This window comes from Bufo bufo, chromosome 4 (assembly GCF_905171765.1).
Source record: "Bufo bufo chromosome 4, aBufBuf1.1, whole genome shotgun sequence".
In the NCBI taxonomy this organism is placed as follows: domain Eukaryota; kingdom Metazoa; phylum Chordata; class Amphibia; order Anura; family Bufonidae; genus Bufo; species Bufo bufo.
Window position 1 is genome coordinate 579,614,592 of NC_053392.1, and position 24,779 is coordinate 579,639,370.

At 43.9% G+C, this 24,779-nt stretch overlaps 1 protein-coding gene across 1 annotated transcript in view; it reads right to left on the reverse strand.

Annotated features, from left to right (window-relative positions):
- PRPH2 (peripherin 2) overlaps positions 1 to 10,282 on the reverse strand; it is a 41,870-nt gene extending 31,588 nt beyond the window's left edge. Inside the window, 1 exon segment of the mRNA XM_040430371.1 lies at positions 9,702 to 10,282. Coding sequence (XP_040286305.1) covers positions 9,702 to 10,282 — 581 coding nt within the window.
- Between the last annotated feature and the right edge of the window lie 14,497 nt (positions 10,283 to 24,779).

Consider the following 24,779-nt stretch of genomic DNA (forward strand, 5'->3'; position numbering starts at 1 on the left):
GGTAGACAGCCCCGGGCCTATCATGCACTTAATCCGCCCCTGGTTGGCGCAGAATGCGCCAGGCACAGGCCTCTTCATAAATTTGGCACATTTCCAAACAGCCCTTGCCCTAGACTTTCAAATCTACGCCAGTTATGAGCTGGCGTAGATTTGAACTTTTACGCCAATTTCTGCTGCAGTAAATCCATCAGACGGAGGGAGACCATCAAAAAGAACTTTCAAAAGGTGCTGAGACAAGCAAATATTTGCAATTTATGATGCAAATATGGTGTGTCCCATAACTTGAACTCTTTTAGGCGTAAACAGTTTGATAAATGCCCCTCAAGGAGTTATACCAGACATAGGCCTCATGCACACGACCGTTGTTTTATTCCGTGTCCGTTGTTCCGTTTTTCGTGATTTTCTGCGGACCCATTGACTTTCAATGGGTCAGTTGAAAACTCGGCTAATGCACCGTTTGTCATCCGCTTCCGTGATCCGTGGTTCCAGTCCGTCAAAAAAATATAACCTGTCCTATTTTTTTTCACGGAAAACGGATCGCGGACCCATTCAAGTCAATGGGACCGTAAAAAAAAACGCGGAGGCACACAAGCTTGTCATCCACGTCTGCGCCCGTTTTTTTCCTATCATTTGCATGGCAAACTTGACTTAGGCCTCTTTCACACTTGCGTTGTCCGGATCCGGCGTGTACTCCACTTGCCGGAATTACACTCCGGATCCGGAAAAACGCAAGTGTACTGAAAGCATTTGAAGACGGAACCGTCTTCCAAATGCTTTCAGTGTTACTATGGCACCCAGGACGCTATTAAAGTCCTGGTTGCCATAGTAGGAGCGGGGAGCGGGGGAGCGGTATACTTACAGTCCGTGCGGCTCCCGGGGCGCTCCAGAATGACGTCAGAGCGCCCCATGCGCATGGATGACGTGATCCATGCGATCATGTGATCCATGCGCTTGGGGCGCCCTGACGTCACTCTGGAGCGCCCGGGGAGCCGCACGGACGGTAAGTATGCTGCTCCCCCGCTCCCCGCTACACTTACCATGGCTGTCAGGACTTTAGCGTCCCGGCAGCCATGGTAACCACTCTGAAAAAGCTAAATGTCGGCTCCGGCAATGCGCCGAAACGACGTTTAGCTTAAGGCCGGATCCGGATCAATGCCTTCCAATGGGCATTAATTCCGGATCCGGCCTTGCGGCAAGTGTTCCGGATTTTTGGCCGGAGCAAAAAGCGCAGCATGCTGCGGTATTTTCTCCGGCCAACAAACGTTCCGTACCGGAACTGAAGACATCCTGATGCATCCTGAACGAATTTCTCTCCATTCAGAATGCATTAGGATAATCCTGATCAGGATTCTTCTGGCATAGAGCCCCGACGATGGAACTCTATGCCGGAAGACAATAACGCAGGTGTGAAAGAGCCCTTAGACTTTTTTTTAACTTTCCTACATGTCTGGTGATCCTCCAAAAATAAAGGAAGACACACGGAAACAAAAACGGAAACGGATCACGGAACAATGGAACCCCATTTTGCGGAACGGAACACAACAACGGTCGTGTGCATGAGGCCATTAGGGGGCCAAAAATGTGATTTACCATCTGCCATTTTGCTGACGTGGGAATAAAATAAAAAAAAAATAAAAAAGAACGTAAATGTTTCCTATATAATATCACTCATTTTACTATCCAATCCTTGCTTTTGGCTTCAAATACTGCATCGAAAAACTGCATCAGGAGAAAGCATCTTCAATACGAAAAATCTGTGCGTTTAATTGTGGTAAATTCCTCTCCAAGTGTTGTGTCACTATATGGATCAAGGGAAATTCTCTGTATCTATGGCCGGAAAATAGCGCCATTATAGTTTGCATGATTACAGTCACGCAGATTTCACTATTGTTATGGCTCTCAGGGGTTAAGATACGTTCTCCGCGTTATCTCAGCGAGTGGTCGTTGTGCTAAGATGGCGCGTGTGTATTTTCTGACGGATTAACCTGCAGGATCCAATCCTTAAACATGGATAATAGTGAGCTAATAAGCCAGCTCTGCTCTATTTATAACCTGGAAGCATGTCTTCTGCTTACATGGCGTTTCCTCGCTCGGATTGGCATGCACAGCAGCGCTATGTAACATCCACCGGGCATATAGGTGGACACAGGTAACACTGATAGGGCTGTGTAGTTGCACTAAGCATAAACTACAGCAAACAATATAATACACAACACATGTGCTAGAATTAAAGCCTAATATATAAGAGGGCGAACCTGGTACAATCAGTTATATGCATCGGAGTAAAAACGGAGGCAATCAATGAATCTACTGATACAGTATATATCCACCCGACAGGGGACAAACTGAAGTTTGTCTTCACGTTTGTCTACTTGTGTAAAGGTAACGGTCCGGTCCGTGCGCCACAGAACTTGTGAAATTTATCACGTTCTGGCTTACATTCGCTTGCCACAGCTATGGCAAGTCAGGATTGGAGTGCAGCTGAGACAATTTTTTGGTTCCTTTCCAAATGCCCCAATGATAAATAAGGCCAAAACCCAACATACTGTACACCATAGGAACGCTCACAAAACATCTGGAGATCTGAAATGAAAAGAACACTGGCCCCTTGCTTGTTGATAAATCTGCCGTAAAAGTAAAACGACAGAAAAGTCACGATTTACTCCAAAATGAAGACAAAGCCAGTTTGGTAAATTGGGGTCATAGCCATAGGACCAGTAGAAGACACCACCATTGGAGGTGACCAATCACTCACCATTAGGGTCAGGGGCGTAACTAGTAAAGGCTGGGTACGATAGCAAATTTTTGAATTGGCAACCCCCCGAGCATCTTCCCTACAAACCCCCCTCCCATGTCTTGTCACCCCCCACCCACTCAGTATTTATGCCTCCTTAGTGTCTCCTTCACAGTAGAATGCCCCCATGGATTAGTTATTTCCCCTTGGAGCCCCCACACAGTATGAAGCCCTCTTAGTGCCTCCACACAGTAGTGCTCCTCCTTAGTGCCCCCCTTACGTTAGTAAAGCCCCTGTGGTGCAAATTTTTTTAAATTCCATTAATACTCACCTAGCTCCATTCCCCTGATGAATGAAGCACGTTTCGCCTTCCCCAGGCGGCGTGATACAGTGACGTCATCATACCTGCTGGGCTAAGACAGCGCACAGGCCGGGGGTCATATCCTAGGCCAGTCTGTTCAGAATAGAGCGCACAGGCCAAGGATTATTGCAGCAGGCCTGATCATGTCACTAAATCATGCCTGCTGGGGAGAGCACAGGCCTGGGAATAAGGCCCAGCACTTAATAGATGACGGACATCGATTACGGCCCGGGCTCCCCTGCCACTGCGGGACCCATAGCAGCCTCTATGGTAGTTCCATCCCTGAGTAAGGCCAATTTATTACGGAATGGGTGACATATAAGCTTAATAGATCTCATTGATGATACGTCCTGTGTGTACAGTGATTAACTATAAAGATTATTATGCAATAAAAAATGGCCAGGTACGTGATCTGTGCAGGTAGAGGGTGGGACTCCATTGCATTTTGTACAGGAAAATGGCTGCTGATTCCTGGAAGGGAGTTACAGAAAAATAACATGGTTTATAAGGCGGAAAATAAAGACAAAGGAGCAGATTTATTAAAATCAGCGTTTTAGATGCCGGTCTTAATAAACCCCTGAGCTGGCGGTGGTTCTGCTGAAGTTATGAAGAGACACCGGCCCGTCCCCTTCCCCGCCACCTTTTTTAGACCTGGTGTGAGCTGGGAAAAGTCTCAGATTGCGGCACAACTAGCTGTTGCCCCACAATCTGCGCCTGAAATGCACCTAATATAGCACCTAAAAAAGCCCATCCAGCGCAGCCTCCATCAAGGTGAGCAGCGGAATGGGCTCCTGCCAGGAGGCATGTCTCTAATTGTAGGTAACTAAAACGCTAGCACTGGGGCTTAGACTACTTTCACACTTGCGGCAGAGGAATCCGGCAAAACGTATGCAAACTGATTGCATTTTAAGACTGATCAGGATCCGAATATGACTGATCAGAATATTCTAAAAAACTAATATATAGCAATATAGCAAATATATTCGTTATTTAGAGAATATTCCTCCCCGTCACCATGGGAACGCCTGTGGGTTACAAAATACCATCGGATCTGAGTTTTCTCTGAGATCGTGGAAATTCAGATCCGATGGTATATTCTAACCCACAGGCGTTCCCATGGTGACGGGGACGCTTGTCGGGGAGCAGTATGCCAAAGTGGAATAACAGTACAGATTGAAAAAAAAAAGACGAATATTCTAAATAACGAACATATTCGCTATATTGCTATAACTTTGTTTTTTAGAATATTCGTCATATTCTAAAACAAGAATATATAGCAATATAGCGAATATTCGTAAAATACACATATAGACTGCAATTTAGCTATAGTGCTATATAAATTTTTTCCAAATCTGAAGTTCAGAAGAGAAAAAAAAAAATTGACTATAAAAAAAATACTATAGCACTATATTAGCTAAATTACAGTCTATATGTTTATTTTACGAATATTCGCTATATTGCTATAACTTAGTTTTTTAGAATATTCGTCATATTCTAAAAAACAAAGTTATAGCAATATAGCGAATATTCGTAAAATACACATATTAGTCATAGCCATAGCCAACCAATAGGAAAGTTGCCTTATACAGTTAACAGAAAATCGCAATACGCGAATAATTAAATTGCATATTATTTGCGATAAATAGAATAATGATGAATATTAGATTTCGACGAATATAAGACGAATATTCAATCGAATATTTGCGAAATATCGCGAAATCGAATATGGCACCTCCCGCTCATCACTAATCCTGATGCATCCTGAACGGATTATTTTCCATTCAGAATGCATGGGGATAAAACTGATCAGTTCTTTTCCGGATTTGAGCCCCTAGGATGGAACTCAGCGCCGGAAAAGAAAAACGCTAGTGTGAAAATACCCTTAGCGTTCTAAACGAGCCACTGTCAAAACTGTTCATTTTAGGATTTTGTCTAAAAAGGAAGTTATAATACCACACAACGCATGCGCAGTGATGTGAGACCTACTGCCCTTATCTGCACACTGCAACCAGGAAGTTATAATGCCACACATGTGTATGTAAATTATTGGAGAACAGTCCAGCAGCGTGCATTATATGTAAATTACCAGAGAAAAGTCAGGCGCATGCGCAGTCTTATGAGGTACAGTGGCCTCATCTGCACACTGCCGTCAAGAAGTTATAATACTGTGCACATTGTATGTAAATTACCAGAAGAGAGTCATGAAAAGTGGCCAGTGGCAGTTTGCAGATGAAGTCAAGGCCAGTACACATATGTTTGCTGTGCATGCGCCAGGTACCACTGGACTCTCTTCCCATGACTTTTCTAAGGTAATTTACATACATACTATTATAACTTTTTTTCAGCAAAATACTAAAATGGACAAGTTTATGTTTAGAATCCTAAACCTTGGCTGTGGAATCTTTCCAACCATGATCAACTAATAGGAAATCTCTACCATACAAAGTACACCTTAGGGTATATTCACACAGGGCAGACTCCAAATCAACTCCATTTATCTGAAAGGGTTTGTTTTGGCGGCAAGCACGTGTTCACACTATGTAGTGTACATTTCACATCTAAGCTGCTGGTGAATACACTTGAGAATTGTATCCATAGGCCACCATTACACGGAGGACAACATATTGTCCTTATGGACTCCATCAGGGTGGTACACGTTGCTGTACTTTTTTTTTGCTTGATTGAATAGTGTTCAACAGTATATTTGTTTTTTCACATCGGAACCTCTGGATGATGGAGGAGCGGCATCTAATAGAGGGGGCCCGATGCCCCCAATGAACGCTGCAACATAGTATGTAATATGGCCCCTTAAAGAGGACCTTTCACCGATCCTGACATTGTGAACTAAGTATCATGACATATACAGCGGCGCCCAGGGATCTCACTGCACTTACTATTATCCCTATCGCCGCTCCGTTCTCCCGTTATGTCCTCCGGTATGTTCGGGGCCTTGGTTATAGTAGGCGGAGACTTAGGGGACTTGGTTATAGTAGGCGGAGTCTGCCCTTGTTCTGCTGGGAGTCTCCTTCTCCTAGGCTGTAGCGCTGGCCAATCGCAGCGCAGAGCTCACAGCCTGGGAGGTTTTCTCTCCCAGGCTGTGAGCTCTGTGGTGCGATTGACCAGCGCTACAGCCTAGGAGAAGGATACGCCCAGCAGAACAAGGGCAGACTCCGCCTACTATAACCAAGTCCCCGAACATACCGGAGGACATAACGGGAGAACGGAGCGGCGCCCAGGGATAATAGTAAGTGCAGTGAGATCCCTGGGCGCCGCTCCGTTCTCCTGTTATGTCCTCCGGTATGTTCGGGGAGTTGGTTATAGTAGGCGGAGACTTAGGGGACTTGGTTATAGTAGGCGGAGTCTGCCCTTGTTCTGCTGGGAGTCTCCTTCTCCTAGGCTGTAGCGCTGGCCAATCGCAGCGCAGAGCTCACAGCCTGGGAGGTTTTCTCTCCCAGGCTGTGAGCTCTGTGGTGCGATTGACCAGCGCTACAGCCTAGGAGAAGGATACGCCCAGCAGAACAAGGGCAGACTCCGCCTACTATAACCAAGTCCCCGAACATACCGGAGGACATAACGGGAGAACGGAGCGGCGCCCAGGGATAATAGTAAGTGCAGTGAGATCCCTGGGCGCCGCTCCGTTCTCCCGTTATGTCCTCCGGTATGTTCGGGGAGTTGGTTATAGTAGGCGGAGACTTAGGGGACTTGGTTATAGTAGGCGGAGTCTGCCCTTGTTCTGCTGGGAGTCTCCTTCTCCTAGGCTGTAGCGCTGCCAATCGCAGCGCAGAGCTCACAGCCTGGGAGGTTTTCTCTCCCAGGCTGTGAGCTCTGCGGTGCGATTGACCAGCGCTACAGCCTAGGAGAAGGATACGCCCAGCAGAACAAGGGCAGACTCCGCCTACTATAACCAAGTCCCCGAACATACCGGAGGACATAACGGGAGAACGGAGCAGCGCCCAGGGATAATAGTAAGTGCAGTGAGATCCCTGGGCGCCGCTGTATATGTCATGATACTTAGTTCACAATGTCAGGATCGGTGAAAGGTCCTCTTTAAAGGGGTCTTCCAGAGCAACAATAATTGGTGGCAGCAGGGTCACAGCATCTTAAGAGCATTATATTCACCACCTCGACACACAGGAAGTGCCTCAAATTACCTGCTAAACCAATCACTGGCTGAGTCGGTTCTTCGCTGTGGCAAGTGCTTGGCTAAGAGGGCATATCAAGGCGTTTTCTGTGTGTCAAGACAGGAGCTGTTGAAAAGATGGTGTTGGAACAGCATCAATGGAGGATCGGTGAAGGTGAGTATTGCTTCTTTCATGTTTTTAAAGGGCACCTGTGACCATGAAAATGCATATTAATCTGCAGGCAGAATTTTACAGAGCAGTAAGAGCTAAGCAGATTGATATATAGTTTTGTGGGGGAAAAATTAAGAAAAACTTGTATTTCATTAATTTATATTCCTGCTCATTCTGGGCTTTGAAGTGCAGGAGGCGGTCCTATCAGTGATTGACAGCTGTGTATGCACAGTCATAGAGGGAAGCTTGTCAATCACTGATAGCTCCGCCTCCTGGACTTCAAAGCCCTGAATGAGCAGGAATAAAAATGAATGAAATACAAGTTTTTGCTGAATCTTTTCCTATAAAACTATATATCAGTCTGCTCAGCTCCTCCTGCTCTATAACATGCTGCCTGCAGCTCAGACACCACGTTCAACTTGACAGGTCCCCTCTAAGCCACTCTGACACCACTGCTACCAATTTTACTTTCCCTGAAAAAACACTTTCTAAATACACAAAGAGAACAATATCAAAAATAATCTTGAACTTTTTGTTTTCTCCATTTCCAAGATCATGAACTCAACACATTTTCTATAAGTTCCTCACTATGTAGCCAACTGACTATGTCCATCCTCGTGTCCCAGCAAGAGCCTCCTTAGTCTGTTGCTCTGTGAAAAACCCATATCCCCATCTCCAATCAGGCAATGCAATATTTAGACCCGCAGAGATGACACCATCACCAAATATAACACGGGGCAAGAACAGCAGCCTAACATTTCTTTTTAGCATGACTGTACCTATAGTAATAATACAAGTAAAAATGTACACTGCTGAATTATAGGTAAGATGGACTCTGCTTCAGGTGGCCTCATGCAGGACCTACCCCGATCAGAAGAGAGGTTGGGTTCAATACGGCAACTCTGGATGATAGGACTGGCCAAATATTAGATAGTCGTTACTGCTTCCAGTCTAACATTTTACCATTACCAGGACATTTCCAATTTATAAAAATTAAAATGTTAAAATTGGAATAAATGTATGGTGCTCGGAATGATGGTTGTCAAGTGTTCTTAAAAGTATGTATCTGATCATAGTCTTTGTGTCTATGGCCAACTTTACCCAGAATCTGCAGGTAATCCAATCAAAGACTGTAGTCCAGATCTGTAGTAAGGGGATCCTTCCTTAATATACACATACTACATATATACACTATTACACTATATAATATGAATTCCACTTTCCATCCTCCTATATGTAATATGGCCACATTTATCATCCTATCTACCCCCCTATATGTAACAGGGCCACATTATATTACGTTATCCATCCTCCTATATGTAATATGGTCTCATTGTATCATCTTATCCGCCCCCCTACATGTAATATGATCACATTGTATCATCTTATCCATCCTCCTATATGTAATATGGCCACATATCATCTTATCCGCCCCCTATATGTAATATGGCCACATATCATCTTATCCGCCTCCTATATGTAATATGGCCACATTAGATCATCTTATCCATCCCCCTATTTGTAATATGGCCACATTATATCATCCTATCCGCCCCCTATATGTAATATGATCACATTATATCATCTTATCCGCCCCCTATATGTAATATGGCCACATTATATCATCTTATCCGCCCCCTATATGTAATATGATCACATTATATCATCTTATCAGTCCTCCTATATGTAATATGGCCACATTGTATAATCTTATCCATCCACATCTATGTAATATGGTCAAATGTTATCATCCATATTAAGGCTGCATCCCCCCTATGATGGTACCAAACCAAACTTAGATGTGCCGGTTATTGAGGATATAATAATGACACATAAGGGTTGTCAGGACTAGAAACAGCGTCACTTCTGTCCATATTTGGCATTGCAGTCCAGCTTCACTAGATTGGGGTTGAAGGGCAGTACTAGACACAGCCCATGGACAAAGGGGGCGCTGTTTCTGGAAAAACAGCAAATCATTTAAAAGGTGGCTGTATTACAGATTATTGTGGTTTTACATAGGACTGCAGGTATGAGCACAAACAAAGCAGCTCTGAGAGTTACAACTCGTGTAGCCCATCTAAGCCCTATTGCTTTTAGGTCACAGTGATAATTGATGTGCATAATTGAGCAAAATGATCGTATGTACTTCAGTCAGTTGGCCCGTGACTAGTAAGTTCTTCAAAGTTTAATTTTACTGGGTAGACAAATGTATTTCTATAAACACTCATCCCTCCAGGTGTAGCAGAGCTGAGTTAGTCATTTGGCACCAGTCATGATGATATCACAACGTCTTGTATATGGCTCCTCTACTTACTCTTTCACCTCCTTGGAGCTGAAGTCAAGGTATCGGTTGCTGACCCACTGGATCTCAAACCAGTCTCTGTATCCGTTATTCCCACAGCATTTGAACTCGATCTGGAGCAGATCTATGGTCCTCTTCATGAAGCATCTCCCCGGGGTGTCCGTATCCTTGTAATAACGCATCCCGTTCTTCAGCCCATGGGCCAGGGTGCTCTCTAAAGACCCCCTGGTCACCAAACACACCACGGCAATGAAGAACATGAAGATGTTAAAGAGCAGACAGACGGCCAAGTAAGGTTTCAGCATTGGCTTCCACTTTGCAAACTTTGCAGGATCCAGAGAATCGTAACAGATTTTACCAGCGAACGCGTTAAGCAAACAGGCCAGCACCCCCATGAGGATGAGGGAATTGGGCACAAAATGGCTTTCGACGTTATCCATCACCTCACTTCTCTTCCTCAGCTCGATCTTGAGGAACAATCCCATGGAAAACAGGACGATGCCAGCGACCACACTGCACCAATTCATCAGCCATATCCCCTGAGCCAACTTGACTCGTTTCTTCAGGTTAAATTTCATTTTCATCATCGCCATGGTGCCAACCTGGAGAACGGGATTTTGCTTGAAATTTTAGTGATTCTTTGGATGAACAAATCGACTTGGAGGACGCCGGTCAGTCCATAAGTGGCTGCAGGGAGTGTGACTTTTTCATATTGACCACCCTACCCTAAAGATGGAGGGAGAAAGTGCCTATGGCACCTAAGTGCGCGTGATAGCACAGTTCTAAAATGTTATTGACCGACAGGAGCTACAACTATCTCTGGTGGCCTACTTCCCATCGAAGAAGAAGAAGGAGTCTGAAAGTTTCAGATGATTAAACCTACAAGTGCTGTACGTCACCTAAATACCTCTAATCTCCTTCATCCCATTTTGCCAACCTGATAATCAGCAGATCTAATCCTCGTTCTACTGGTTACTGCATTTCTCCTTCCACAAAGTATGAGGCATTTTACAGCCTGGCGGACATTACTCTGTACTAAAGGAGGAAATGCACTAAAAGGGAATGTGTCATCAGAAAATCATGTTTTTTAAGTTTAACATATTTTTAAAGGCTTTTTGTTGTAATTTCAATATCTATATTTGAACAAAAACCCTAAAATCCTGCATCGGCCACTAAACCTTATAATAGGTGCCAATTCTAATCCTGCCTGTAATGATATCACCTCTGTGCAGGGGCATTGCTGGGGTCTCAAAAGATCCGGGGCCCAAGCCCCAATGATTATGGCCCAGTTCCATAAGTTGCCTCCCCCCACAAACCACATTTTGCTGTACTTGCTATACAGCAGCACATACCTGTCATATCCAGGGCCTCCCACGTGACGTCTTCTCCGATGTAGATCTTCTCTGTCATCATCTTCTCCATTCGGTCCAGACAACTTCTCCCAGCCACTCCTCGTCTCTGCAGAGTGTGACACACAGACATCTTAGCCTCCTCACATTTCTATTATCATCCCCCAACCTGGAGTCCCCCCAGTGTTATCCTGCTGGTCGCTGTGCTGCCCAATACTCCCAGATATTATCCTGAAGGAAAATGAGTGGCCCCCATAGTAATAGTGTTCCTCATAGTCCCACCAATAGTAATTCCCTTCTAGAATGCCCCCATTAGTAATACTGCCCCTACAGTGCCCCCAACAGTGATAATGCTCCCAAAGTGTGCCCCCATTAGTAGAAGAGCCCTCCAGTATTAATACCCTCACAGAGCCCCCCAGTATTAATACCCTCACAGAGCCCCCGGTAGGAATAAGGCCCCCTATTGTTCCCCCAGTGGTAATAAAGCTCTCTACAGACCCCTCAGTAGTAATAAGGCGGATCTATAAGTCACTCCTATAGAGGCCCCCAGTAGTAATAAAAATGCCTATAATGTCCCCTGGATTTACACTACAGTGCACCCAGTATTTATACTGCCCCCCACTGTTATAATGCTCGCCTGAAGTGTTCCAAGTATTAATAATGCCCCCTATAGTTATATTCCTATCTCCACTATACAGTCCCATGTAAATAACTCCCTTACTTCCTCCCTCAGACCCCTGTAACATTTAGTCCCATGTAAATAACATCACTGCCTCCCACAGCCGCCTTCAACATACAGTCCCATGTAAATAACATCACCCTGCCCTAGCCCCCTTCGACATACAGTCCCATGTAAATAACATCACTCCCGCCCACTGCCGCCTCCAACATACAGTTCTATGTAATTAACATCACTCCCTCCTACAGAGACATTGTTAGAGAGCAATCCCACTACTAGGTTTAAAATGGAATTAGACCAGATTCTTGAATCTGGGGTCGAAAGACGTGTACTTACACCAAGACTTAAGGATGGCCTAATGGTAGATCATCCTGTAACACCTACTTTATATCTCTTGCCCAAAGTTCATAAACAGCTGACTAGTCCTCTGGGGCGCCCTATAGTGTCTGGGGTGGGGAGTCTCTGTGAATGTGTGAGTAGGTATGTTGACTTTTATTTGAGGGGGTGCGTGGAGACCCTACCATCCTATATTAGAGACACCTCTGATGTTTTGAGGAAGTTCAATGGTGTGTCGCTCGAGGAGGAGATGTGGTTCATCACTTGTGATGTGGAAGCCCTGTACACGTCGATATGCCACGACCAAGGGACCAGGACTTGTCAGTACTTTATGCAGATGGCATATTTAGATCCGGATGTTATTGACTTTGTCATTGAGATTTTGGACTTTATTCTGAGACACAACTATTTTACATTCAAAGATCGCCTCTTCCTACAGCTCCGGGGAACAGCGATGGGGGCGACTTGTGCGCCCTCTTACGTAAATTTGTTCCTCGGGCTGTGGGAGAGGGAGACAGTCCAGAATCTTCCGGACTATAGCTCTGTGGTCTTGTGGTCGCGGTATATCGACAATGTTTTGTTCATCTGGCAGGGCACTGAACAGCAGCTTCTTGCCTTCCTCCAGCGACTTAATGATAATGCCCTCAACATCAGGTTGACATGGCACTATAGCCAGGTAAGGATAGAGTTTATTGATATCCTTATAAGTAGGGAAAGGGATGGGTGGGTCTCCACGGACCTTTATAGGAAACCGACCACCACTAATACTCTCCTGTATGCTAAATCATCTCACTACCCACAGACTGTTAGGGCGATTCCAGTCGGACAGTTTTTACGTCTTCGCCGTATCTGCTCAAGTGACCAGCGATTTGAAGTCCAATCGAGAGACCTTTCCAGGAGATTCCAAAACAGAGCATATAATCAACAGGATGTTATGAGGGGCTATGCGCGAGCCAAATCTACAACCAGAGATTCTCTTTTGGTAAGTAATAAGAAAAGGACTGACAATATAAGCTGCCGCTTTATTACGTCTTTTAATACACAATGGCGTAAAATACGCCAAATACTTACCAACTACTGGCCCATATTGCTATCGGATAATGATCTACGGGCAGCACTCTTGGATTATCCACAAGTTACATGGCGACGCTCTAAAAAATTTGGGAGACCTGTTTACGAATAGCCATTATGTTTCTCTCCATCTTACATCTTTGGGAGCAAGGGTCCGAGGTGGGGCTCCTTTCCATGTAACTACTGCCAGGCGTGTAAATACATGATCAGGACCTCCACATTTACTGATACAGAGGGCTTGCGTGATTATCAAATTGTGCATCATATCACATGTAGAACTACATCAGTGATATATTTGATATCATGCCCCTGTAATCTTTTTTATGTGGGGATGACTTTCAGGGAGCTTCGCGTGAGGATTTTTGAGCATGCTAGTAAAATTCGCCAAGCAGCTACTATGGAGACTGAGGAGCTGAATAAGCTACAACCCATAGCTTTACACTTTAGGGAGAGACACAATTGTGATCCCCAACATTTAAAAGTTAGGGGCATTGATAGGGTTAAAATGGGTTGTAGAGGAGGCGATATAAAAAAACGCCTCCTGCAGCGTGAAACAAAATGGATAGTGTTACTTAAAAGTGAGATCCCAAGAGGTCTAAATGAGACAGTTAGCTTTAGGTCTTTTTTGTAAATCGCGTTTTTTTTTATATTTTGTGTCGTCTTAATATAATATATTTATCATATGTTTGTTTGTTCTTTTATAGTATACATAATTGTGCTATGATGATGTGAGGTCTAATTGGAGGCATAAAGAATATGGACTCTGTGAAGAAATATTATAAAGCCTATTTTGCACCTTATTATATGAAATATTTTTATTTGAAATGGTCTTTTCATATATATTTTGCACCTTATTACATGAATTATGTTTTTTTAAGGTAGCACTTATATATCTTTTATCGCAAATATTTATTCACTATTAATATATGATCAGGTGAGGAGTACTATTATGTTTATTTTGCAGACTTTTTAATATGTATGTGTATTGGATGCAATGTATGTTTTTATATGATTTTAATTGATGTTTATACTTCTGCAATCATTGTATACAAAATCGCAATGATTGTATATAAAATCGCATCAATTATTTGTATTAATTATATGTGGGGTGCTGATTTATAGTATTGTACCCATTATCTGTGGGGTGCCGAGATGATACTGTGACGGCCGTCCTTATATTTGTTCTGTTTTTATGACCTCCACCAGGTATTAGCGCATCGTATTGGTGCGCTGTGGTGTGATATCATGGGAGTCGGGTGATGCACGCTCCTGGGCTGTGCAAGCAGGCTAGAGGGTGCTGTGGCGCGCATTGCTTGTGCAAGGCCTCACCCCGCGGCTGGGTCGTGCGGCGCATGGGGTGCGCTATACGTGGTTCTCTGGCAACTGGCGGCACGCTCCTATGATGTCGGATCCTCATTCACCATGCTCATGCGCACTAGTATTACCTGGCGTGGACCTCACTATTTAAGATGGACACCTGTGCACATTTTTCACCTCCTGACGAAGCCTTCTCTTGGCGAAACGGCGTCGAGGTGCAGCCCTGTCCAGACATCCGGTGCCTCCACACATCATGGGTAATTGACGCATTTCTTGTTTGTTTTGAGTGTCATTATGTATCAGTTATTTCCTTAGTATATCTACTATTGCCGTGCTTTCACTCTGTTTATATTTACACAGTTGCGACCAGACCTCTTGCTTTTTAGCAATTGTAGGCTGGCCATTGTATTTTTTATGGGTTACTGTGACACGGCATTTGATACTATGCACATTTATTATTTGGATATGTATCTAGTTATATGTCATTTTTGGGTCATTTATATTGGACCCATTAGTGTGTGGCTGACTATTTTCGGATTTTCTGGTCCGTCTCCTTGTTAGTACGGTACATGCGAGGATGTGGATTATTTCCCTGCTACATGGGGTTCCCCGTCTTCCCATGACCGTGTGCCTTTAGTAATTTTTGTTTATATTTCATGTATTAATAAATTCCATATATTTTATATGAGTGTTTTTCTTACTTTCTTTGGGGTTATTGGTTGGTCTTCTTTTGGTTATAGTGTTAACATCACTCCCTCCTACAGCCACCATCAACACACAGTTCCATGTAAATAACACCCCTCCATTAAGCCCTAACATACAGTCCCATGTAAATAACTTCCCTTCCTTCAGCCCTAACATACAGTCCCAGTTAAATAACCACAACTACCGGAATTGCTCTGCCTTTCCCTTCACTTACCTCTCCTCATGTACAGACATCACCACAGCTTCTTCTCTTCACTGCCGTCCTTTCCTGCACTGGTCACATAATTTAGTAAAGCTCATGAGAGAACTTTCATCTGCAGCTAATTATGATGAAGTTAAAGCAAGAAGTAGAATGAACAAGCTTTTTATGAGAGACTATGCTAAATCCTTAGGTGGTACCACAATCTCAAGTGTGACTTCCTTCACTAGCAGAAGTGCCACCCATATATCAGAGTCCTCAAATACCGAAAAGAAAGGAATTAGATGAACAACTTGCTGTCAAGAGAGCAGAAATTGAAATGGAAGCTGCCATCGAGGCGCAGCGCCAACTGATGGCTGAAAAGGAAGCTGAAAAGGATGCACAACGCCATCAGATGGAAGCTGAAATGGAGGCACAGCGCGATCAGATAGAATCCAAAATGGAGGCACAGGGCCATCAAATGGAAGCTGAAATGGAGGCACAGCGCGATCAGATAGAATCTGAAATGGAGGTACAGTGCCATCAAATGGAAGCTGAATTGAAAAGTCTGTAAAGACAAAAAGAAGATAAGATCATAGAAGCCAGACTCAGAGTACACGAAGAGGATATGAATCAGAGTAGTCATATGTTAAAATCTGTACTAAGTGAAGAGGCAGACTCCTACTTTCCTACATACTCCCAGGAGAATGGAGTGAAATCTCCAGCACTTAGTGAGGAAATAAGTTATTATCCTTCCATCCCTGCTCAGAAAGACAAAGAGAGGCCTAGTCCAGTGTTAGGAAAAAGGTGTGTGGATTTACCCTCTATCTCAACCGGAAAAGAAGAAGAAAGGGACTCACCTAATTCAGAACAAAGTGAGAAAATAGAACCGGAGGATTCTATTCCTAGATGCCTTGGCAATGCTCAGGAGAATGTTACAATCATTGTCCCAGCAAGACCATCGAGAACAGTCCTAGCCAGACTTCCCGTTCCGGAACCTACTGTATTTTCAGGAGACGTACTGAAGTTCATAGAGTGGAAGGCAAGTTTTGAGATGATTATTGAGCATCATTGCCTTAGTCTAGTTGACAAGTTATTGTACCTTCAGAGATATGTTGGTGGAGAAGCCAAGGAAGCTCTTGAAGGTAACTTCTATAGAAAAGACGAAGAAGCCTACAAGCAAGCTTGGGAAAAATTTAATGCAAGATATGGTCATCCTTTCTTAGTACAAAGAGTCTTTAGAGAGAAACTGAATAACTGGCCTAAATAGGTCCCAAAGAACACTTCAAACTCCAAAAGTATGGTGACTTCCTGCAAGCATGTAGCAATGCCATCCCACATGTACGAGGACTAGAAGTACTGAGCGATTATCTAGAAAACCACAGGATGCTAACTAAGTACCTGAAGAAGTGGCTTCAAGATGGAATCGCTATGTGACTGAACAGTTAGATCTAGGTAAGGACTTCCCAAGTTTTAAACAATTCTCCGAGTTCATCAATAAGGAAGCACGGATAGCATGTAATCCGATAACAGCATCTTATGTCTTTAAACTAGCCTTAGAAGAAAGGCCTGTGAGAGATAAAAGACGCGCAAGAGCAACTAGCTTTGCAACCAACACAGCAGCTAAAGGTCCAGATACCTACGAGAGCAAGTCCAAAGTCACTACTGGGATCAGTAGATAGACAGAACCGACAAATCTTCAGACTACCTTCAAATGTATGTTCTGTGGAGAGAACCACTCCATACACAAGTGCCAACAATTGAAGGAGAAGTCCCCAGATGAAAATAAAAGGTTTGTACTGGATAACCAACTGTGTTTCGGATGCTTAAGAAAAGGCCATGTTACTAAGGAGTGTAAGAAAAAGGCCACATGCAGCGTTTGCAAAGGATGCCATCCTACACCACTACATAATGAACGTCCAAAGAAAGATAAAACCTCAGTACCTAAAGATACTGAGGAAGGAAAGAAAGTATCGGTATTCTCTTGCAGAGTGAGGGAAGGAGAAAGCAACGGCACATCAATGGTTGTACCAGTTTGCATTTCAAATCCTAAAAGGAAGAAAAAGAAGGTATACGCCTATGCGCTACTGGATGCCCAGAGTGACGTCACCTTCATTGATCAAGAAATCTGCCAGAAATTACAAGTGACTACAGAACCAATGACGCTCAAACTCACAACAATGATGGGGAGAGACACATTAGTGAACAAAGGGTCAAATGACTGAGAGTTAGAGGACTTCATTCAAACTGCACATAAGATCTACCTCCAGCTTATACAAAATATGATATACCTTTAGATTGAGATAGTATACCTACCTGTGAAACAGCCAATAAATGGGAGCACCTATCTGTCATATCTCATGAAATGTCCCCGCTGAAGGAGTTTGGTGTTGGACTGTTGATAGGCTACGATTGTCCCGAAGCCTTGGTACCACAAAAGGTAATTACAGGAGGAAAGGGTGAACACTACGCTGTTCAAACTGATCTAGGATGGGATGTTGTTGGAGGAAAACAGCAGATCGCAAACTCACGACAGGTGACAGGATTGTGTCATTGAATATCTGTCCAAGAGTTACCAACTGTAAGTCCAGCAAAAGTAATCAAGATCCTTGAATCCGACTTTGCAGACATAAGTTTTAAAGAAAAGAGTGTATCCCAAGAAGACATAAAGTTCGTACACACTCTAGAAGAAAGTATTCAGCAGAATCAACAAGGTAATCTTGAAATGCCCTTACCTTTTAGAGAACAACCTCATCTGCCAAATAACAGAAATCTTGCCCTAGAAAGATTGAAATGTTTGAAAAAAAGGATGGTAAGAGATCCCAAACTGAAGAATTATTACTTGAAATTCATGGAAGGCATCCATGAAGAAGGACATGCAAAGAAAGTTAATAATCAGCCTAAAGAAGAAGTGTGGTACATCCCACATCAAGGTGTCTACCACTCAAAGATACCAGATAGGATTAGAGTGGTATTTGATTGCTCAGCAAGTACGGTGGTGTTGCATTGAACGATCATCTACTAAAAGGACCAGATCTTGCAAGCACTCTGCCTGGAGTGCTCTGTAGATTCAGAAAGTATCCCGTAGCAGTCATGTGTGACATTGAAAAGATGTTCCACCAGTTTCATGTGAAGAACGAAGATAGAGACTTCCTGAGGTTTCTATGGTGGGAGAACAGAGATACAGATTCAGAGCCAGCAGAATACAGAATGAAAGTACACTTGTTTGGAGCAGCATCGTCTCCAGGTTGCGCCAATTATGGTATGAAGTACCTGGCCAATCAGAATGAAAAGGATTGCCCATCAGCAAATTTTCTGAAGAAAAACTTTTAGTCCACAGAATCTGCAATCAAACTAGTGAAAGAAAGCCAAGAGTTATGCGCAAAAGGAAACCTGCACCTTCATAAATTCATCTCAAACAACAGAGAGGTACTGGAATCCATCAGTGACTCTGAACGTGCATCAACAATGAAGAATGTAGATCTCAATTATGATCATCTTCCAGTTCAAAACGTACTTGGATTGGGATGGAATGTAGAGAATGACAAGTTCTTCTTTGAAGTATCTATTGAAGAGAAAGTTGCAACTAGACATACCATTCTTTCCGCAGTGGCTTCTATATATGATCCATTAGGATTCTTGGCCCCAGTAATCCTCAGAGAAAAAGAAATATTACAACAATTATGCAGACAGAAGTTGGGATGGGACAATCCCAAACCTGAAAATTTGAGGCCAAGGTGGGAGAGTTGGATAAGAGACTTGCAAAACTTAAGAGAAGTTCGGATACCCAGATGTTTTTTACCTCATGATTTCGGAAAGTACAAGAAAATAGAACTTCATCACTTTTCAGATGCCAGTAGTTATGGTTATGGTCAGTGCTCCTACATCAAAGTGATAGGAGAAGAAAAGATACACTGTGCCCTGGTTATGGGGAAGGCCAGGGTTGCACCTACCAGTATTCAGACAATACCAAGACTTGAACTGACAGCAGCCGTGGTTTCAGCATCAGTAAACAAGTTTCTGAGAGAGGAATTGGAATTGAAAATAGATGAAGAATATTTTTGAACAGACTCACGGGTTGTTCTAGGATACATAAACAACGAAGCTCAAAGATTCCATATCTTTGTCGCCAACAGAGTTGAGAAAATTCGGGAAATAACAAATTCAGAACATTGGCATCACATTGACACAAAGCATAACCCAGCAGATCATGCTTCAAGAGGCCTGAATGTAACAGAATTGAAAAATTCAAACTGGTTCACAGGCCCAGAGTTCCTTTGGAAAAAGGAAATCACGCCCAGTAAAGGTTACACAGAATTATCTATGGGTGATCCAGAAGTAAAAGTTGTACAAACATTGAGCACTGCTGCCAAGTGTTAAGATTACATACTTGAAAGACATTATGGAATACGGTCATAAATGTAGTAGCTGGAATTCAACGTTTGGCAAAGGGAATCATAAAGAAGGAGTTGTTGAATGTAGAGGAAAGAATGAAAGCTGAAGAAACAGTCATAAGAATCATTCAACAGAGATTCTACAGTGAAGAGTTGAAGAGACTTAGTCAAGAACCTAAAAGGCTTCCAAACAACCACCCATTGTACAAGCTTAATCTTGTTCTGCAGGATGGTATACTGAAGGTGGGAGGGAGACTGGATAATGCATCGTTCCCTAGCAGAGTGAAGCATCCAGCAATTCTACCCAAAAACTCTACCTTCACAACATTGATTATTGATCACTACCACAACAATTCCTTGCATCAAGGAAGTTTTACCCAAAGCTGTTTGAGAGAAGGTGGTTACTGGATTGTGAAAGGAAGCAAAGTTATAGCAAAGTATATAAGTAAATGTGTAGTCTGCAGAAAGGCACGTAGACCTACCGAAGAACAAAGAATGGCAGATTTACCGGCAGATCGTGTAAACTTATCACCACCATTTCTTTATAGCGGAATGGATTGTTTTGGCCCATTCATCACCAAACAGAACCGCAAGGAGTACAAAAGTTATGGACTAATATTTACATGTCTAAGCTCCCGAGTAATTCACCTGGAAATGTTAGAAGATATGTCAACTGACGCATTCATCAACGCCTTGAGATGTTTCATAGCCATTAGAGGTACTGTCAGAGAGCTTAGATCTGACCAAGGATCTTATTTTGTCAGAGTGAATAATGAATTGAAGAGAGCTCTAAAAGAGATCGATAAAGAAAAAATAACTAAAGTATTTGTTAGAGAAACAGTGTGCTTTTCATATGAATTCTCCACATGCAAGCCATACAAAAGGAGTTTGGGAAAGACAAATCAGAACTGTAAGAAATGTGTTAAGTTCAGTGTTGAAAAAGAACACCGGAAGAATAGAGGATGCTTCACTTAGGGCTCTATTCTATGAAGTAATGTCTATTGTTAATAGTCGTCCACTTACAGTTGATAACATCAACGATCCAACAAGTTTGGACCCTTTAACTCCCAACCATCTACTTCACCTTAAGCCTGATTACATACAGCCACCACCTGGCAAGTTCACCAAAGAGGATTTATATGCCAAAAGGAGATGGCGAAGAGTTCAATATCTATCACAACAGTTTTGGAATAGATGGAGAAAAGAGCACTTAGCCAATCTTATGCTAAGAAGTGAATGGCAAACACCCAGAAGAAATGTCCAAATTGGTGACATAGTGTTAGTAAAAGAAGAAGATTTACCTAGAAGTCAATGGAAATTGGCCAAAGTTCTAAAAGTTCAAAAGGATGAAGACAGACTAGTAAGAAGTGTTGTTACAAATAGGACACTCAAAACTTGACAAAAAGGGAAAACGTCTCACTACTCCACTCAAGTTGGAACGTCATATACAGAAGTTAGTTGTTCTATTTGAGAGTGATAAAAGACACTAGGAAGTTGAGAACCTGATGGAAAATTCCTCAAATTCATGTTTAAGTCCTACCACTGAGAACATAGAATTATAGGTAATTTTGGTGTAGCTAAACTAGTATTGCCTGCTGGAGGGGCTGTAATGCCCCAGAGTGCCGTTACCACTTCTGCACCTCGCTACTATCCCCTATGGTTAACTACATGTCATCATATGTATTAATTTCCAGGTCTTGCAAAATGTGTGCATCTAATTCTATGCAACTGTTATGTTTAAGTGTAATGTGCCTGGTTCACCAGCAGATGGCGGCAACATTGGCAGAACTAGTTTACCTAGGATGGAACCACTCTTTCCATTCTAGCTCTCTCTAAGAGGGGGAGGAGTTTAGTTTTAAAAGAGTCAGTCTAGTCTACCCCCTGCCAAGGGAAGGTGTGCAGCAGGGGCTCGTCCCTGCTGGACGAGCCTTGCCTAAGCCGGCTAGAGCACCTTCAGCTCTGCTGGACCCAGAGGCCAAAGCCTGAAGCCTCACAGGCCAGGAGTAGAGTGTTGCCTGGACAAAAGTTAGAGACAGCCTACCAAGTGAGAATTTGCAGCACCCGAAGAAGCTGAGTTCCAAAGCCAGCCTGTTAGCACAGCAGAGCCAAAGAGCAACTCAGAGTTGAGTTGTTTGCCTGCCAAAGTTAATGCCAAAGCCTGCTGGGAACCAAGATAAAGCCTGTGAATTTGGAGAAGAGTTCATGCAAGTAAAGCTGTTATCAACTTCATCACAAGGTCTGGACTGAATTTATTTATCATCCGCTTCATCAACCATCCCTTTTCTGCAGTTTCGGAGGGCCACAGCTGGGGTTACAGTGTATCCAGGTAGTAGCACCGTAACAAGTGCAACACCAATAAGGGACATTAGGCCACCCACGACCACTCTGGCATTCCTACCCTGGGTACCATCCATATCACTAAAAGGGGCCCTTGTTTCTTCACTGCAACTGGCGTCACAACAAAAATATATACTTTTGCTTCTTCGTGAGTAAACAGAGTGGGAAAATCAGGGAACACCCCCAACTAAGGCGGGAAAGTCAAACCCTGCCCGCCGGGAACGACATTATAGTGTAAAGAGAGGAAGTGGTAGCTCCTCTCCTGCAGCCCCTCCTCCATCTCCAGTCCGTGCCAGAGGAAGAGAAGGCAAGATGGCATGTCCTCGCCAGCCAGACTGGAGCAGCCTTGTGTGGGTTGACGAAGACCTCAAAGCAAAGTGAGCGCCTGAGGAGATCTACCTCTCGCAAGTGCAGCAACCCACCAAAAAGGTACCACGGGCATTCCCCGTGTCAACTGGCGTGGCGGAGGCGGTCCGGGTTTCCACTCCGCCGCCCAGAAAGCATGGTTCATTTAAGGGACTCAACCCCCTGGTTCCCAAAAATATAACAGCCTGTGCCTGCAATATGTGGGATTACCGCTGAGCCATTGAAGACTGGGCTATCAGGGTCTGGGACAGGCCTCAGCCCAGGAATCCTATCTTTGAAATGAGGACCGGATTTGTGGTCTGGTTTTCGGTCGAGTGAGGGTCTGGATTCGTCCAGAATGACAAGACCGGGCGGGAGCTGTATGTGAATAGGCGCTCCGTGAAGCGTCACTACCTGCCGCAGACCCGCAACAGCCTTTACATGGGAGACACTTTGGAATATACCCCCATGGAGTCCCTCCAATTCCCTTCGCCGTGGCAGTGGTCTGGCTAAAGAAGCCTATGGTCCCGTTGTCCGCCCCTGAAGAATGGCTGGACAATCCCAATGCTACACCCCTGGTGCGCTGTCTCCAAGAGTCAGCAGACGGCGTACTCCACTTCAGAGAGCAACCCCAGCCAGACTCAGAGCCGCTCATCCCTAATCTACATGCGCCCCAACACCTCTTCCACAGTAAGCCTGTGTATCCACCACGTCGGTGACCATCAGTCCCACAGTCGTCACCTACCAACTGCCGTGGAAGATGGAGGCGGCTATGAGAAGAGCAGTGCAAGACTCCCCACCAAGAGAGGAAGACTGTTTGACGGCCCCTATACAGCCAGAAATTCTGGACCCGTTTGGCCTAGTGGGAAATTCTAGACCCCTCAAGCAGAAAATGGCAGCTGCTGTTAGCAGTACTACCCACCCGGTCAATGTCAAGTTCCGCCACAGGAGGGCAGTGGCGCCCACCACCCAAGCCAGGATGGACTATAGACGGCAGGACCGGCCACTAGTGATGGACGAACATCGGCAGGGAGAGTTCACGAACGTGATCAAATGTTCATGAACTGCACTTTAATGGCAGGCGAACCTTAAAAACCTCCAGCTCATATTTGCAGCCACCAAATACTTAGTAGAAGTGCACAAATAGTCCCATAACATGGACAGTGACATACCAGAGGGAGATCAATGACAAAAATTCAAACAAAAAATATGTATCTTAATCAGGGGATATTTTTATGCGTCTTAAAGGGAAATTCTCAGAAACGTGCCCTGTTGGAGCCTAGAAATTTTTTATTTTAGGCCACTGGAGTACGGGCCTTAAAAATTAGGCATTCACCTGACATAAAAGAAATTCTGATTATGTGGCTCGAGGTACATTATGCGGTCAATGGATAAAAATTTTACTGTAGGCCACTGAACTACAGGCCCCAAACATTAGGCATTCACCGGACAGAAAAGATCAAGTGATTAGGTGGCCGGAGGTATATTACACGGTCAATGGATATCAATTTTACTGCAGGCCAGTACAAATACAGGTCAAATACATATGTTTAAAAGAACTAAAAATATAAAATTGGATTAAAAACATGGTTAACGAAATCACCCCTTTTGAAATAGTTGAAATTCGATAACACGTGGTCGTCACTGGTGTTGAATTCCTCCGAGGCCCCAACAATTATTCATTCACTGGACAGAAAATAACAAGTAAGTATGTGGCTGGAGGTAGATTACACGGTCATTGGGTATCAATTTTACAGCAGGCCAGTGGACTACAGGCCCCAAAAATTATGCATTCACCGTATAGAAAAGAACAAGTAAGTATGTGGCTGGAGGTAGATTACACGGTCATTGAATATTAATTTTACAGCAGGCCAGTGGACTATAGGCCCCAAAAATTATGCATTCAGCAGAAAGAAAAGAACAAGTAAGTATGTGGCTGGAGGTAGATTACATGGTCATTGGATATCAATTTTACAGCAGGCCATTGGACTACAGGCCCCAAACATTAGGCATTCACCGGACAGAAAAGATCAAGTGAATATGTGGCCGGAGGTATATTACACGGTCAATGGATAGAAGTTTTACTGCAGGCCAGTACAAATGCTGGTCAACTACATATGTTTAACCCCTTAAGGACGCAGGGCGTATCGGTACACCCTATTTCCCGAGTCCTTAAGGACTCAGGGCGTACCGGTACGTCCTAACTTGAAATCGGCATTCCGGCGCCCCAGGGGTTAATCGGAACGGGATTTCGGCTGAAATCATTCAGCCGGCATCCCGTAACAATGCAGGGGGGGGTCATTTGACCCCCCCGCATCGACGATCGCAGAAAACCGCAGGTCAATTCAGACCTGCGGTTTTCTGCGTTTCCGATCCATT